We start from the raw sequence: 18,974 nt of genomic DNA, 5'->3' as shown, positions 1-18,974 counted from the left end.
TAGGGAGTCTCCTTCCCATTCTCCTGTCGTTGTTTCTCTGTCCCCTTGGACAGCGCCTCTGTCAGAGTTATCTGCCAGAGTAGGTGTGTCACCAGGAGCAACAGGCATGTCACTCCATCCCCATCCCTGGACTCTCTGGATATTCAGGAATCATTGCAATCGATATATATTTACGCTCAGTGTGTCGTCAGAGTTCTCTGTTGGAATTGCCCGTCTTCCTGTTGGAAAGTTAATCCGTTCAATTCTCCACGCCATTTCCGGTCACAACTTGCAGACTTGTTTACGTGTTGCTGTGCGTTTTGTTGCCAACCTTACTTTGCTACCTGACAACTTTACAGTGTTTACTTTTTAATTACCGTTTATATTTTTGGTTTTTCCCTCACTCAACTTTTTCACTCCGGACGCTTTATCTGGACATGGTTCATCAGGACCTCCACCAGCCAAAGCTAAGTAGTAACATTAACATGATGCCTTCTAATTGCAGTCGCTGTACTCATAATATCCAGGAGAACGATCACCTTAAGGCGAGGATAGCTGTGATGCAAGCCCAGCTTCAGACGCAATCGTTAGGCAAGGGTAATTTCAGTGTAGGAAAGGATGAAACAGCGTCTGTGCCACCAGTAAGTACAGATAGTAACGTTAGTATAAAACCACTCGCACGGTCCCTGCAGCCGGACAACTTTCTCATGGCTTCTGGATGGAAATGCTGTACGAATGCTCAACCAGTGTTGCTCATTCTTGAGTCAGAGTCTGAGGCCGTGCCTTCTCTTGTCTCTACTCCTCCCGTTACAGGGTCTGAGACGCCTAAGCTTCCCACCATTAGCTCTGACAAATTGAAAACCCTAGTCATTGGCGACTCCTTTACCAGCAGTATTAGACTTAAAACAAATCATCCAGTGATCATACACTGTTTACCAGGTGGCAGGGCTACTGACGTTAAGGTTAATCTGAAGATGGTGCTGGCTAAAGCTAAAACTGACGAGTGTAGACAGTATAGAGATATTGTTATCCACGTCGGCACCAACGATGTTAGGATGAAACAGTCAGAGGTTACCATGCGCAACATAGCTTCAGCGCGTAAATCAGCTAGAAAGATGTGTCGGCATCGAGTAATTGTTTCTGGCCCCCTCCCAGTTAGGGGGAGTGATGAGCTCTACAGCAGAGTCTCACAACTCAATTGCTGGTTGAAAACTGTTTTCTGCCCCTCCCAAAAGATAGAATTTGTAGATAATTGGCCCTCTTTCTGGCACTCACCCACAAACAGGACCAAGCCTGACCTGCTAAGGAGTGACGGACTCCATCCTAGCTGGAGGGGTGCTCTTATCTTATCTACCAACATAGACAGGGCTCTAACTCCTCTAGCTTCACAATGAAATTGGGTGCAGGCTGTTAGCCAGCCTGCCAGCTTAGTGGAGTCTGCCACTAGCACAGTCAGTGTCGTCAGCTCAGCTATCCCCATTGAGACCGTGTCTGTGCCTCGACCTGGGTTGGGCAAAACTAAACATGGCGGTGTTCGCCTTAGCAATCTCACTAGGATAAAGACCTCTTCCATTCCTGTCATTATTGAAAGAGATCGTGATACCTCACATCTCAAAATAGGGCTACTTAATGTTAGATCCCTTATACTTCAAAGGCAATTATAGTCAATGAACTAATCACTGATCATAATCTTGATGTGTTGGCCTGACTGAAACATGGCTAAAGCCTGATGAATTTACTGTGCTAAATGAGGCCCCACCTCCTGGTTACACTAGTGACCATATCCCCCGTGCATTCCGCAAAGGCGGAGGTGTTGCTAACATTTACAATAGCAAATTTCAATTTACAAAAAAATAAATGATGAAAATAAGAACAATCCGAAATTTCCTTTTGATACTGTCGCAAAGCTAACTAAAAAGCAGCATTCCCCAAGAGAGGATGGCTTTCACTTCAGCAGTAATAAGTTCATGAACTTCTTTGAGGAAAAATCATGATTATTAGAAAGCAAATAACGGACTCCTCTTTAAATCTGCGTATTCCTTCGAAGCTCAGTTGTCCTGAGTCTGCACAACTCTGCCAGGACCTAGTATCAAGAGAGACACTCAAGTGTTTTAGTACTATATCTCTTGACACAATGATGAAAATAATCATGGCCTCTAAACCTTCAAGCTGCATACTGGATCCTTTTCCAACTAAACTACTGAAAGAGCTTCCTGTGCTTGGACCTCCTATTTTGAACATAATAAACGGCTCTCTATCCACCGGATGTGTACCAAACTCACTAAAAGTGGCAGTAATAAAGCCTCTCTTGAAAAAGCCAAACCTTGGCCCAGAAAATATAAAAACACTATCGGCCTATATAGAATCTTCCATTCCTCTCCAAAATCTTAGAAAAGGCTGTTGCACAGCAACTCACTGCCTTACTGAAGACAAACAATGTATACAAAAGGCTTCAGTCTGGTTTTAGACCCCACCATAGCACTGAGACTGACTTGTGAAGGTGGTAAATGACCTTTTAATGGCATCAGACCGAGGCTTTGCATCTGTCCTCGTGCTCCTAGACCTTAGTGCTGCTTTTGATACCATTGATCACTATATTCTTTTGGAGAGATTGGAAACCCAAATTGGTCTACACGGATAAGTTCTGGCCTGGTTTAGATCTTATCTGTCGGAAAGATATCAGTTTGTCTCTGTGAATGGTTTGTCCTCTGGCAAATCAACTGTAAATTTCGGTGTTCCTCAAGGTTCCGTTTTAGGACCACTATATACTATATATTTTACCTCTTGGGGATGTCATTCAAAAACATAATGTTAACTTTCACTGTTATGCAGATGACACACAGCTGTACATTTCAATGAAACATGGTGAAGCCCCAAAATTGCCCTCGCTCGAAGCCTGTGTTTCAGACATAAGGAAGTGGATGGCTGCAAACGTTCTACTTTTAAACTCGGACAAAACAGAGGTGCTTGTTCTAGGTCCCGAGAAACAAAGAGATCTTCTGTTGAATCTGACAATTAATTATAATGGTTGTACAGTTGTCTCAAATAAAACTGTGAAGGACCACGGTGTTACTCTGGACCCTGATCTCTCTTTTGACGAACATATCAAGACTGTTTCAAGGACAGCTTTTTTCCATCTACGAAACATTGCAAAAATCAGAAACTTTCTGTCCAAAAATGATGCAGAAAAATTTATCCATGCTTTTGTTACTTCTAGGTTAGACTACTGCAATGCTCTACTTTCCGGCTACCCGTGCTAAATACGGCTGCTAGAATCCTGACTAGAACCAAAAAATTTGATCATATTACACCAGTGCTAGCCTCCCTACACTGGCTTCCTGTCAAGGCAAGGGCTGATTTCAAGGTTTTACTGCTAAACTACAGAGCATTACATGGGCTTGCTCCTACCTATTGCTCTGATTTGGTCCTGCCGTACATACCTACACGTACGGTCACAAGACGCAGGCCTCCTAATTGTCCCTAGAATTTCTAAGCAAACAGCTGGAGGCAGGGCTTTCTCCTATAGAGCTCCATTTTTATGGAATGGTCTGCCTACCCATGTGAGAGACGCAGACTCGGTCTCAACCTTTAAGTCTTTACTGAAGACTCATCTCTTCAGTGGGTCATATGATTGAGTGTAGTCTGGCCCAGGAGTGTGAAGGTAAACGAAAAGGCTCTGGAGCAACAAACCGCCCTTGCTGTCTCTGCCTGGCCGGTTCCCCTCTTTCCACTGGGATTCTCTGCCTCTAATCCTATTACAGGGGCTGAGTCACTGGCTTACTGGTGTTCTTTCATGACGTCCCTAGGAGGGGTGCGTCACTTGAGTGGGTTGAGTCACTGATGTGATCTTCCTGTCTGGGTTGGCGCTCCCCCTTGGGTTGTGCCGTGGCGGAGATCTTTGTGGCTATACTCGGCCTTGTCTCAGGATGGTAAGTTGGTGGTTGAAGATATCCCTCTAGTGGTGTAGTAGCTTTGCTTTCGCAAAATGGGTGGGGTTATATCCTTCCTGTTTGGCCCTGTCCGGGGGTATCATCGGATGGGGCCACAGTGTCTCCTGACCCCTCCTGTCTCAGCCTCCAGTATTTATGCTGCAGAAGTTTATGTGTCGGGGGGCTAGGGTCAGTTTGTTATATCTGGAGTACTTCTCCTGTCTTATCCGGTGTCCTGTGTGAATTTAAGTATGCTCTCTCTTTCTCTCTTTCTTTCTCTCTCTCGGAGGACCTGAGCCCTAGGACCATGCCTCAAGACTACCTGGCATGATGACTCCTTGCTGTCCCCAGTCCACCTGGCCATGCTGCTGCTCCAGTTTCAACTATTCGGCCTGTGATTATTATTATTTGACCATGCTGGTCATTTATGAACATCTTAGCCATGTTCTGTTATAATCTCCACCCGGCACAGCCAGAAGAGGACTGGCTACCCCTCATAGCCTGGTTCCTCTCTAGGTTTCTTCCTAGGTTTTGGCCTTTCTAGGGAGTTTTTCCTTGCCACCGTGCTTCTACACCTGCATTGCTTGCTGTTTGGGGATGTAGGCTGGGTTTCTGTACAGCACTTTGAGATATAGGCTGATGTACCAAGGGCTATATAAATAAATTTGATTTTGATTTTTGATTTGATCCATCTGCTTCCAAGAAGTCTTTTGTGGTTATAATGGATACTCCAGAGTCCCATTCAGGAATGTTCTTATAGTATAGATGTTTTGGCGGTTGTCGGTCCTCGCATTAAATGGTACATAATTTATAGCTGCAGACTAGTAATTGGTATTGAAGATTTGCTCTTATTCTGTCGGCATCGATAGTCTCAGAGTTTAACCATTTCCACTCGTGTAGCCAATGCTTCACGTGGTTTGGTTAGGAATTCAACAACCATTACAACCTTAGCCTATACTGAGGTTTTTGTGGTCTCTAGTCAAGCATTTGCCTGGTCTGAAGTGGATTTCTCCAGATGGGGGTCTTTCATAAGGTCACAAAATGAAACAAAACGGGCCAGGTCGTAGCTGGCTTCTCCACCGACCATTTACACATTCTCCAAAACATGGATATTGTTCAGTTCTCAAGTTCTGTGATGTAGAAGAAGTTCCTTTGTTCTACTGTGAAACTCTCTCTCTCTATACTGGCCAGGGGAGAGAGTCTCCTCCAGGAATTTACGACCTGAGATAACAAAACCTGGGTGTAGGGGAAGGAGAGAGATTGTGAGAGAGAGGGGGATGGTACTCGCTATACCCAAAGAGGGCCACGTCAAGACAACTGTCAGCAAATTACTTCAGCCCTGTGACCACACCTTCTCTCCACTGAACTCTGCAACTCCTTCCTTCAGTTTTTCAAGGACAAATCACCAAAATAAACTAATCAATGACTGATCAATCTCACTCAGACACCCATCCCTCTGTCAACCTCCCAACAGTCACCCCTGAAACCCAGCCCTCTTAATTTGCCCCCATTGACTCTCCCTATATCTCAAAACGTATCATGTCATCCAAGACTACAACCTTCTCCCTGGATCCTCTCCCTACTGTTCTCATCAAAGTCTGCCTGCCTGCTCTCTAACCATATTTCACACACATCGTCAACCTCTCTCTCACACATGCTACTGTCCCCTCTAACTATGAAACAGCTGCTCACCCACATCTTAAAAATGCCAGCACTGGAAGTCACCATCCTCAATAACTTCCGCCCCATTTCCAAACCCCCCTCCTTGACAAGATTCTGGAAACATACTGTTGCCTCCCAATTACAAACCCACCTGCTAATCAACAACCTGTTTGAGCCCCTCCAGTCTTGTTTCCGCCCCCTCCACAGTAGTGAAACTACACTCCTCAAAGTTATTAATGACCTCCTAACCTCTGCTGAGGGCTTGGGTGTTGAGGGAACTGCCCTCTCCTGGCTACAATCATACCTCACAAACTGGACCCACTACATCACCCTCAATGGCCAGACTCAGCTGCAGTTATAAAGTTTGTCCCCTGGGGCTCTGTGCTATGGTCCCTCACTCTTCATCATCTACATCCTCCCCCTTGGTCAGATCCTCAATCATTTCAACATTGACTTCCACTGCTTTGCTGATGACACCTTCTGGAAAGAGAAGATACTCTACAGGGATGACGGAGTCCATCCAAATCATCTTGGCTCCTGGACTCCTGTCCACGCACTTCAAGGCTGCGTTGAAACAATGATTTATCAATGACCCAAGACCAGCTCAGCCAATCCCTACCATTGTGACAATAATTGCCCTGAATACCTTTGTTAATCCTACGGCTATTGGATGCAGTAATCATAAGCCTATGAACCAGAGTTACACTGTTAGCACTGAGGCGGTGTGCAATATTAGGAAGAACACTTTGTGCAGCTCACCATACACTATCAAGTCTTCTTCTGATAAGCTTCCCAGTAAAGCATTACAAACAATCAAGCAACCCAGAAAAGTGCTAAAATAGCCCATATTAACGTATGCAGCATGATTATTAACAAGGTCCATGAAGTCAATGACTTGCTTGTAACAGATGGCATTCATATTCCGACTATCGCAGAAACCCACCTGATGGCACACACTTAGTCTGTTGTGGAATCTGTAATGAATGTATTGTAACGTTTAAAAATTTGGATAACGGTCTTAATTTTGCCGGCCCCAGGAAGAGTAGCTGCTGCCTTGGCAGAAGCTAATTGGGATCCATAATAAATACAAATACACTCAACTATTCCAGTCAGTTACTCTATACAGAAGTGGTCAGATGACTCGGATACTATGCTAAAGGACTGTTTTGCTAGCACAGACTGGAATATGTTCCGGGATTCATCCAATGGCATTGAGGAATACACCACCTCAGTCATCGGCTTCATCAATAAGTGCATTGACGACGTCGTCCCCACAGTGACCGTACGTACATATCCCAACCAGAAGCAATGGATTACAGGCAACATCCACATCGAGCTAAAGGATAGAGCTGCCGTTTTCAAGGAGCGGGAGACTAATCCGGACGCTTATAAGAAATCCCTCTATGCCCTCAGACGAAACATCAAACAAGCAAAGTGTCAATACAGGATTAAGATTGAATCCTACTACAGGTTTTGTTCATATGTTACTCTGAATCTCGTCGGATGTGGCAGGGCTTGAAAACTATTATTGATTACAAAGGCAAACCCAGATGCGAGCTGCCCAGTGCCTACCAGATGAGCTAAATGTCTTTTATGCTAGCTTCGAGGCAAGCAACACTGAAGCATGCACGAGAGCACCATCTGTTCTGGATGACTGTGTGATAACGCTCTCGGTAGCCTTTTAAACAGGTCAACATTCACAAAGCCGCTGCGCCAGACAGATTACCAGGATGTGCACTCAAAGCATGCACGGACCAACTGTCAAGTGTCTTCACTGACATTTTCAACCTCTCCCTGACCGAGTCTGTAATACCTACATATTTCAAGCAGACCACCATAGTCCCTGTGCCCAAGGAAGCGAAGGTAATCTGCCCAAATGATTAACGCCCCGTGGCACTCACGTCGGTAGCCATGAAGTGCTTTGAAAGGCTGGTCATGGCTCACATCAACAGCATCCTCCTGGACACCCTAGACCCACTCCAATTCGCACGCCGCCCTAACAAATCCACAGATTACGCAATCTCAATCACATTCAACACCATAGGGCCCACAAAGCTCATCACTAGGCTGGGACTAAACACTTCCCTCTGCAACTGGATCCTGGACTTCCTGACGTGCCATCCTCAGGTGGTGATCCTTAACACTGGAGCCCCTCCTGAAATCCTTGTTCACCCACGTCTGCGTGGCCAAACACGACTCCAACACGATCATTAAGTTTGCTGATGACACAACAGCGGTAGGCCTGATCACCGACAACGATGAGACGGCCCACAGGGAGGAGGTAAGAGAACTGGCAGTGTGGGGCCAGGACAACAACCTCTCCCTCAATGTGAGCAAGACAAAGGAGCTGATCGTTGACTACAGGAAAAGACTGGCAAAACAGGTCCCCATTATTATCAACGGGGCTGTAGTGGAGCGGGTCGGGAGTTTCAAGTTTCAAGTTCCTTGGTGTCCACATTGACTACAGAACAGCACCCTGACTCACCTATTGCTGCTCTTTTGACACTATGACCCCTCGGCTACACAGCTGATGCCCCCTGGACTGCTTCAATTACATGGTACCTCATTTTGTTTACCTGCCGGCCCCAGCCTCGAACTCAGGTCCTGTATGTACCTAGCTGACCCGCTCTGCCCATTCATCGCCATTTACACGTTGTGGTTTTAGCTCTTCTGATCAACACCTGTGATTGCTTTACACCTCTCTCTAATGTTAATATGCCTTATCTACTCCTGGCTTGGCTAGTTTTTATTGTTCTATTTCACTGTAGAGCCCTCAACATGCCTTAGATAGCTCTTTTGTCCCACCCCACACACATGAGGAGACCTCACCTAGGTTAACTGATGCCTCCAGAGAAGAAACCTCTCTCATTGTCATCAAAAGCATAGGTTTACCTCCACTGTACTCACATTCTACCATACCCTTGTCTGTACATTATTCCTTGAATATTTAATCTACCACGCCCAGAAATCTTCTACTTTTATTCTCTGTCCCCAACGCACTAGACAACCCGTTCTTATAGCCTTTAGCCGTACCCTTATCCTACTCCTCCTCTGTTCCTCTGGTGATGTAGAGGTTAACACAGGCCCTGTAGCCCCCCGTTCCACTCCTATTCCCCAGGAGCTATAATTTGTTGACTTCTGTAACTGTAAAAGCCTTGGTTTCATGCATGTTAACATTAGAAGCCTCCTCCCTAAGTTCTTCTCACTGCTTTAGCACACTCCGCCAACCCTGATGTCCTAGCCGTGTCTGAATCCAGGCTTAGGAAAGCCACAATAAATTCTGAAATTTCCATCCCCAACTACAACATTTTCCGCCAAGATAGAACTGCTAAAGGGGGTGGAGTTGCAATATACTGCAGAGATAGCCTGCAGAGTTCTGTCATGCTATCCAGGTCTGTGCCCAAACAATTCAAGCTTCTACTTCTAAATATCCCCCTTTACAGAAATAAGTCTCTCACTGTTGCCGCTTGTTATAGACCCCCCTCAGCCCCAAGCTGTGCCTTGGACACCATATGTGAAGTAATTGCCCCCCATCTATCTTCAGAGTTTGTTCGGCGACCTAAATTGGGATATGCTTAAAAATTCTTAAGGATCGACCCCTTTTTTACAATTTTCTCCTAAAATGACATACCCAAACGGCCTGTAGAGAAACACTTTGAAGTTTGTGGAAATGTGGTAGGAATGTATGAGAATATAACACATTAGATCTTGTAAAAGATAATACAAAGAAAAAAACAACCGCTCTTTTGTATTTTTTTTGTACCATCATCTTTGAAATGCAAGAGAAAGGCCATAATGTATTATTCCATCCCATGTGCAATTTACATATTGGCCACTAGATGGCAGCAATGTATGTGCAAAGGTTTTTATCTGATCCAATGGACCATTTCATTTATTTTCTAAATGTTGTATCAAGACTGCCCAAATGTGCCTAGTTTATTAATATATTTTCATGTTCAAAACTGTGCACTCTCTTCAAACAATAGCATGGTATTATTTCACTGTAATAGCTACTGTAAATTGGACAGTGCAGTTAGATTAACAAGAATTTAAGCTTTCTGCCAATATCAGATTTGTCTATGTCCTGGGAAATGTTCTTGCTACGTACAACCTCATGATAATGGCATTAGCCTACATTAGCTCAACCGTCCCGCAGGGGACCCACCAATCTTGAAGTAGTTCCGGCCGTCATACATTCTAACTTAGATGTCCTCAATCTCACACAAATTATCATGGAACCTACCAGGTACAACCCTACATTCGTAAACACGGGCACCCTCAGAGATATCATCCAGATGAACCTGCCCTCTAAATACACCTCTGCTGTCTTCAACCAGGATCTCAGCGATCACTGCCTCATTGCCTGCGTCAATAAGCATTTTTTTCAATAAGCATTTTTCTACTGCTGGCCATGCATTCCACCTGGCTACCCCTCCCCCGGTTAACAGCTCTGCACCCCCCACTACAACTTGCCCAAGCCTCCCCCATTTCTCCTTCATCCAAATCCAGATAGCTGATGATCTGAAAGAGCTGCAAAATCTGGATCCCTACAAATCAGCTGGGCTAGACAATATGGATCCTCTCTTTCTAAAATGATCCGCCTCAATTGTTGCAACCCCTATTACTAGCCTGTTCAACCTCTCTTTCATATTGTCTGTGCTCCCCAAAGGTTGGAAAGCTGCCGCGGTCATCCCCCTCTTCAAAGGGGGAGACACTCTAGACCCAAACTGTTACAGACCTATATCCGTTCTACCCTGCCTTTACAAGGTCTTCGAAAGCCAAGTTAAGAAACAGTTCACCGACCATTTCGAATCCCACCGTACCTTCTCTGCTATGAAATCTGGTTTCCGAGCTGGTCATGGGTGCACCTCAGCCACGCTCAAGGTCCTAAATGATATCATAACCGCCATCGATAAGAGACAGTACTGTGCAGCTGTCTTCATCGACATGGCCAAGGCTTTTGACTCCATCAATCACCGCATTCTTATCGGTAGACTCAACAGCCTTGGTTTCTCAAATAACTGCCTGCCCTGGTTCACCAACAACTTCTCAGACAGAGTTCAGTGTGTCATCTCGGAGGTCCTTTTGCCCGGACATCTGGCAGTCTCTATGGGGGTGCCACAGGGTTCAATTCTCAGGCCGACTCTTTTCGCTTGTTGCTTTTGATTATCTGATCCACCTCTATGCAAACGACACCATTTTGGAAACCACTCTGGCCCTTTGGACACTGTGTTAACATACCTCCAGATGAGCTTCAATGCCATACAACTCATGGCCTCCAAATGCTCTTAAATGCAAGTAAAACTAAATGCATGCTCTTCAACCGATCGCTGCCCGCACCAGCCCGCTCGTCTAGCATCACTACTCTGGACGGTTCTGACTTAGAATATGTGAACAACTACAAATACCTGGAGTCTGGTTGGACTGTAAACTCTCCTTCCACACTCACATCAAGCATTTCCAATCCAAAATTAAATCTAGAATCGGCTTCCTAGAATATCAGCTCACTGGTCACCATAGCAGCACCCACCCATAGCACGCGCTCCAGCAGGTATATTTCACCTGTCAACCCCAAAGCCAACTCCTCATTTGGCCGCCTTTCCTTCCAGTTCTCTGCTGCCAATGACTGGAACGAACTGCAAAAATCACTGAAGCTGAAGACTCATATCTCCCTCTCTAACTTTAAGCATCAGCTGTCAGAGCTGCTTACAGATAATTGCACCTGTACATAGCCCATCTGTAGATAGCCCATCCAACTACCTCATCCCCATATTGTTATGTATTTGTTTTGATCCTTTGCACCCCAGTATTTGCACATTCATCTTCTGTCATCTATCACTCCAGTGTTTAATTGCTAAATTGTAATTATTTTGCCACAAAGGCCAATTTATTGCCTTTCCTCCCTAATCTTACTCCATTTGCACACACTGTATATACATTTTTCTATTGTGTTATTGACTGTATGTTTGTTTATTCCATGTGTAACTCTGTGTTGTTATTTGTGTCACACTGCTTTGCGTTATCTTGGCCAGGTCGCAGTTGTAAATGAGAACTTGTTCTCAACTGGCCTACCTGGTTAAATAACAATAAAATAAAAACATCAATGCAACAAAACATCCTTAAGCTCAACAGTGATAAAATTGAACTCCTCCTCATAGGCACCAAATCCATCCTCACCAAAGATGACACCACGAAATCTCCATCCATGCACACAACTACACCCTCTCATTTGACCACCACATTAGACAGACTGTCAAATCCTCATTCTTCCACCTTGCCAAAGGCCTCACCCGTCCTGCTGCTGAAATCCTCATGACTACTGCTACTCACTACTCTCCGGCATCAAATCAGGGGCCCTCCATAAGCTCCAAAGTGACTCCTCACCCACACTAAGTCCTGGCAGCACATCACCCCTGTCCTCTGTGAACTCTACTGGCTCCCAATGAAATTGAGAGACGCAAACTTGGATCTCGACCTTTAAGTCTTTATTGAAGACTCATTTATTCAGTAGGTCCTATGATTGAGTGTAACCCTATTATGGGGTCTGAGTCACTGGCTTACTTGTGCTCTTCTATGCTGTCCTTAGGAGGGGTGCGTCACTTGAGTCATTGACATGATCTTCCTGTCCGGGTTGGCACCACCCTTGGGTTCGTACCATGGGGGAGGTCTTCGTAAGTAAGTTGGTGGTTGAAGATATCCCTCTAGTGGTGTGGGGGCTGTGCCTTGGCAAAGTGGGTCGGGTTATATCCTGCCTGTTTGGCCTTGTCCGGTGGTATCGTCGGATGGGGCCACGGTGTCTCCCGACCCCTCCGGTCTCAGCCGCCAGTATTTATGCTGCAATAGTTTGTGTCGGGGGGCTAGGGTCAGTTTGTTATATCTGAAGTAATTATCATGTCGTATCCCGCGTCCTGTGTGTATTTAAGTATGCTCCCTCTAATTCGCTCTCTTTTTCTCTCCCTCTTCTCTTGGAGAACCTGAGCCCTAGGACCATGCTTCAGGACAACTAGCCTGATGACTCCTTGCTGTCCCCAGTCCACCTGATCATGCTGCTGCTCCAGTTTCCACTGTTCTGCCTGCGGCTATGCAACCCTGACCTGTTCACTGGACGTGCTACCTTGTCCTGGACCTGCTGTTTTGGACTCTCTCTCTCTAACTCTGAATGATCGGCTATGAAAAGCCAACTGACATTTACACCTGAGGTGCTGACTTGCTGCACCCTCTACAACCACTGATTATTATCTGACCCTGCTGGTCATCTATGAACGTTTGAACATCTTGGCCATGTTCTGTTATAATCGCCACCTGGCACAGCCAGAAGAGGACTGGCCACCCCTCAGAGCCTGGTTCATCTCAGTTTCTTCCTAAATTCTGGTCTTTCTAGTGGGGTTTTCCTTGCCACCTTGCTTCTACATCTGCATTGCTTGCTGTTTGGGGATTAAGGCTGTGTTTCTGTTCAGCACTTTGTGACATCAGCTGATGTAAAACGGGCTTTATAAATACAGTTGATTGATTGATTACAAGCTCCTCCTTCTGACCTACAAACCTTTTCTCCCCCACCAATCAACACGCAGACTCCGTTCCCCCACAGCGGGCCACCTTACCATCCCCCAGGTTGAAGCTCCATAGCTTCGGCCACAGGGCCTTTTCCTAGGCTCTGTCACTCTCTCCTTCCAGCCACCCATGACTCAGAGTCCATCACTATCTTTCAGTCCCCCCTAAAGCTTTTAAATGAAACAAGCATTCACAATAATTCAACATAAAATCTTTATTATTCGATGAATAATAGAGTCATGGTTCTGTTCTCAACACACAATATCAAACAATGAAGCCAACACACATGCGGAACATGGGTAGCTCTGCATCCAATTACAGTGCCTTGCGAAAGTATTCGGCCCCCTTGAACTTTGCGACCTTTTGCCACATTTCAGGCTTCAAACATAAAGATATAAAACTGTATTTTTTTGTGAAGAATCAACAACAAGTGGGACACAATCATGAAGTGGAACGACATTTATTGGATATTTCAAACTTTTTTAACAAATCAAAAACTGAAAAATTGGGCGTGCAAAATTATTCAGCCCCCTTAAGTTAATACTTTGTAGCGCCACCTTTTGCTGCGATTACAGCTGTAAGTCGCTTGGGGTATGTCTCTATCAGTTTTGAATTTTTTTCCCATTCCTCCTTGCAAAACATTTCGAGCTCAGTGAGGTTGGATGGAGAGCATTTGTGAACAGCAGTTTTCAGTTCTTTCCACAGATTCTCGATTGGATTCAGGTCTGGACTTTGACTTGGCCATTCTAACACCTGGATATGTTTATTTTTGAACCATTCCATTGTAGATTTTGCTTTATGTTTTGGATCATTGTCTTGTTGGAAGACAAATCTCCGTCCCAGTCTCAGGTCTTTTGCAGACTCCATCAGGTTTTCTTCCAGAATGGTCCTGTATTTGGCTCCATCCATCTTCCCATCAATTTTAACCATCTTCCCTGTCCCTGTTGAAGAAAAGCAGGCCCAAACCATGATGCTGCCACCACCATGTTTGACAGTGGGTATGGTGTGTTCAGGGTGATGAGCTGTGTTGCTTTTACGCCAAACATAACGTTTTGCATTGTTGCCAAAAAGTTCAATTTTGGTTTCATCTGACCAGAGCACCTTCTTCCACATGTTTGGTGTGTCTCCCAGGTGGCTTGTGGCAAACTTTAAACAACACTTTTTATGGATATCTTTAAGAAATGGCTTTCTTCTTGCCACTCTTCCATAAAGGCCAGATTTGTGCAATATACGACTGATTGTTGTCCTATGGACAGAGTCTCCCACCTCAGCTGTAGATCTCTGCAGTTCATCCAGAGTGATCATGGGCCTCTTGGCTGCATCTCTGATCAGTCTTCTCCTTGTATGAGCTGAAAGTTTAGAGGGACGGCCAGGTCTTGGTAGATTTGCAGTGGTCTGATACTCCTTCCATTTCAATATTATCGCTTGCACAGTGCTCCTTGGGATGTTTAAAGCTTGGGAAATCTTTTTGTATCCAAATCCGGCTTTAAACTTCTTCACAACAGTATCTCGGACCTGCCTGGTGTGTTCCTTGTTCTTCATGATGCTCTCTGCGCTTTTAACGGACCTCTGAGACTATCACAGTGCAGGTGCATTTATACGGAGACTTGATTACACACAGGTGGATTGTATTTATCATCATTAGTCATTTAGGTCAACATTGGATCATTCAGAGATCCTCACTGAACTTCTGGAGAGAGTTTGCTGCACTGAAAGTAAAGGGGCTGAATAATTTTGCACGCCCAATTTTTCAGTTTTTGATTTGTTAAAAAAGTTTGAAATATCCAATAAATGTCGTTCCACTTCATGATTGTGTCCCACTTGTTGTTGATTCTTCACAAAAAAATACAGTTTTATATCTTTATGTTTGAAGCCTGAAATATGGCAAAAGGTCGCAAAGTTCAAGGGGGCCGAATACTTTCGCAAGGCACTGTATTTCACAATAAAACAAATGTCAAACTAGCCTTCTAAAAAGCACAGTTTGGCAGTGCCAGTCCAATATACATCCAACTTGAGTGAGGAATAACACAGAATAACACAGGCGCGGAATCTGACATGAATTTGATGCATTAGAATATGTTTAATTAATTATTATTACCCATGTCCAGCACCTGGTATAATTCTAGATTAAATAAATATTCAAGTAAATGTAAAAATCTAGAGGATTTGGGAATCAGCCAATTGATTGCCATGGCTTAATCACTCCTTCATCAGTGGGGCCCCACTGATTTTGCCTGTGCTGAAATCCCACAAACTTTGTTGAGAAACGTAACAAAAAGCCTAGTCTAAAGGGGCTGTGATGAAAGCTTCAATTCTCATCACACATATTAGGAACAATAACAAGACGTGCTAACAAATTTTCTCCCACAAGGAATAACCTAGCTGAATGAGCTACTGTAAACAGTCAATGCCAAACACAAGGATAGTGGTGTAGCTGTCAATGACACAGTTTTTTTCCTACCCCAAACAGAAACAAACATACACTCAATACACAATAAAAGGTGTCTCCCTTTAGCAATCACTAACTATAGTCATAAGAAATGTCACTGACCATCAACATCAAATATAATACAAGAAGCATTAATAGTTCATCATTTCTTTCCTGTTAATACGACAACAGCATTATTTTAAACTAAGGCGAAACCGTGTACCTAAAAATGGCATGTCATTCAGAGTCATTTTCACACCTCTGTCAGTCACAGCAAATTCCTCCATGACAAATCTAAACAAACATAAAAATGAATCATATTCCACCGTAAAATTGAATAAGAGTAAAAAAAAAAATGCTATAATAATCCTGAAGCTCAACAACATGACCTCATGCTTCGGCCTGTATTAAAAAATGCACTACAAATCATCCATTCTGTTTCCAACAAAACAACTCGGCAAAGATTTTAACTTTCTGGCCTAAATTAAAAACAAAAGTATTGGGTCAAATCAAATGCAAAGTGAAACTGTCTGTATTTTCATGTTATGGGTGTGCTTGTCATCAGCAGGGAAGGGGGAGATTGTCAACCTCAAATTTTAAAACGACAATATCTCCAAATTATTATGACTTAAAAACCTCCAGCTATAAATTATAGAAATTCATATACAAACATTGAAAGCATTTACTAAGAAAACTAAAAGGTGTGCAACATGAAAACGACCTGGTTTGACTGTTTCAAGTTATCTATAAGGGTGAGTGACTAATTGTGTACTGTTTTGGCGGAGTGAATGTACAAGACAACTCTCATTTGGCTTCAGTCATGGCTGCTGCATTTCTTAATGGGCAATATGAAAAATGTGGCTAAATGAGGAAGTTCAGCCCCCCTTTAACCATTAGTTGGGCAACTTCATCCTTCTCCGTTGAAACTTGCAGACCAATACTGATGGAAGCCCGATACGAAACGAAGCATCTATCCTCAAGCTAAAATTTGTATCACACACAATGCTTGGTTTGTTACAATTTTCATAGTTGATCTTGTGAAACAATGTGTGTGCATTAGTGTGAGTGTGTGTGTGTGTAATACCATTTTCACTTCATGGATTGATACTCTGGTCAAGCAGGGGAGATTTCCATGAAAATGCACGTTTCACAACAATCTCAAGATTCGTTAAATGCATATTTCTCGCACTATACATATAATATCACAATTAAGGTGAAGGAGAACTACTAACAACTGGGGGATTGATGCAGTAACTGTGGCAGCCCCCAGCACTACAACAAATGGTTTGACTTCCTAGGCTGTTAATCACTTTATCGCTCAAATTAGCATTGTATAATTTACCGTGACAGAAAAGTCTCTTCAAATGGATCCCATTATAAGCAAAAATAAAACAAACACAGTTTATATTTGTCATGAATAAATACTTCCTCCAACCTTTCAGTCTTTCAGCTATCTCAAAACTCACTTTGTTGCATTGCCAAATAAACAGGCCAGTAGAGAGAGAGAGGATATGTGCCATAAGGGCTAATATACTGTATATTATCTGAGTAACAAACTCCTTATCAAATCTCATGATCATGAACTACTTTCAAGAGTTCAAGAGATGATAATGACATAAAACAGTCAAGCTAAAATGGTAGACCGTTGGAACAAGAAGATAGCCCTACCTTTCTGAGCAAGCAGGGTCAATGTACTGTAATGTAGTGTACTGTATCTGCACACTTGTATTTAAGTACAGAAATATACACTCTTAGGTGTGCATATGTATGTACAAAGATACACTTACATGGACATACATAGATTTGTTTATCTATACACATACAGTGGGGCAAAAAAAGTATTTAGTCAGCCACCAATTGTGCAAGTTCTCCCACTTAAAAAGATGGGAGAGGCCTGTAATTTTCATCATAGGTACAACTTCAACTATGACAGACAAAATGAGAGACAAAATCCAGAAAATCACATTGTAGGATTTTTAATGAATTTTTTGCAAATTATGGTGGAAAATAAGTATTTGGTCACCGACAAACAAGCACGATTTCTGGCTCTCACAAGACCTGTAACTTCTTCTTTAAGAGGCTCCTCTGTCCTCCACTTGTTACCTGTATTAATGGCACCTGTTTGAACTTGTTCTCAGTATAAAAGACATCTGTCCACAACCTCAAACAGTCACACTCCAAACTCCACTATGGCCAAGACCAAAGAGCTGTCAAAGGACACCAGAAACAAAATTGTAGACCTGCACCAGGCTGGGAAGACTGAATCTGCAATAGGTAAGCAGCTTGGTTTGAAGAAATCAACTGTGGGAGCAATTATTAGGAAATGGAAGACATGCAAGATCACTGATAATCGCCCTCGATCTGGGGCTCCACGCAAGATCTCACCCCGTGGGGTCAAAATGATCACAAGAACGGTGAGCAAAAATCCCAGAACCACATGAGGGGACCTAGTGAATGACCGGCAGAGAGCTGGGACCAAAGTAACATAATAGCCTACCATCAGTAACACACTACGCCGCCAGGGACTCAAATCCTGCAGTGCCAGACGTGTCCCCCTGCTTAAGCCAGTACATGTCCAGGCCCATCTGAAGTTTGCTAGAGAGCATTTGGATAATCCAGCAGAAGATTGGGAGAATGTCATATGGTCAGATGAAACCAAAATATAAAGTTTTGGTAAAAACTCAACTCGTTGTGTTTGGAGGACAAAGAATGCTGAGTTGCATCCAAAGAACACCATACCTACTGTGAAGCATGGGGGTGGAAACATCATGCTTTGGGGCTGTTTTTCTGCAAAGGGACCAGGACGACTGATCCGTGTAAAGGAAAGAATGAATGGGGCCATATATTGTGATATTTTGAGTGAAAACCTCCTTCCATCAGCAAGGGCATTGAAGATGAAACGTGGCTTGGTCTTTCAGCATGACAATGATCCCAAACACACCGCCCAGGCAACGAAGGAGTGGCTTCGTAAGAAGCATTTCAAGGTCCTGGAGTGGCCTAGCCAGTCTCCAGATCTCAACCCCATAGAAAATCTTTGGAGGGAGTTGAAAGTCTGTGTTGCCCAGCAACAGCCCCAAAACATCACTGCTCTAGAGGAGATCTGCATGGAGGAATGGGCCAAAATACCAGTAACAGTGTGTGAAAACCTTGTGAAGACTGACAGAAAACATTTGACCTCTGTCATTGCCAACAAAGGGTATATAACAAAGTATTGAGATAAACTTATTGACCAAATACTTATTTTCCACCATAATTTGCAAATCAATTCATTAAAAATCCTACAATGTGATTTTCTGGATTTTTTTTCTCATTTTGTCTGTCATAGTTGAAGTGTACCTATGATGGAAATTACAGGCCTCTCTCATCTTTTTAAGTGGGAGAACTTGCACAATTGGTGGCTGACTAAATACTTTTTTGCCCCACTG

At 43.7% G+C, this 18,974-nt stretch overlaps 1 protein-coding gene across 1 annotated transcript; it reads left to right on the top strand.

The window, feature by feature from the left end:
• Positions 1–416: 416 nt before the first annotated feature.
• Positions 417–1,373, top strand: LOC149981656 (uncharacterized). The gene has a single exon (XM_090183029.1). It carries the CDS (start codon positions 417–419, stop codon positions 1,371–1,373), a length of 957 nt encoding a protein of 318 aa, XP_090039155.1.
• The last annotated feature ends 17,601 nt before the right edge of the window (positions 1,374–18,974 follow it).

The sequence above is a fragment of the Oncorhynchus mykiss genome, chromosome 8 (assembly GCF_057628025.1).
Source record: "Oncorhynchus mykiss isolate SJ-2025 chromosome 8, ASM5762802v1, whole genome shotgun sequence".
In the NCBI taxonomy this organism is placed as follows: Eukaryota; Metazoa; Chordata; class Actinopteri; order Salmoniformes; family Salmonidae; genus Oncorhynchus; species Oncorhynchus mykiss.
The sequence above is the reverse complement of the archived record's forward strand: the minus strand, read 5'-3'. Positions and strand labels throughout refer to the sequence as shown.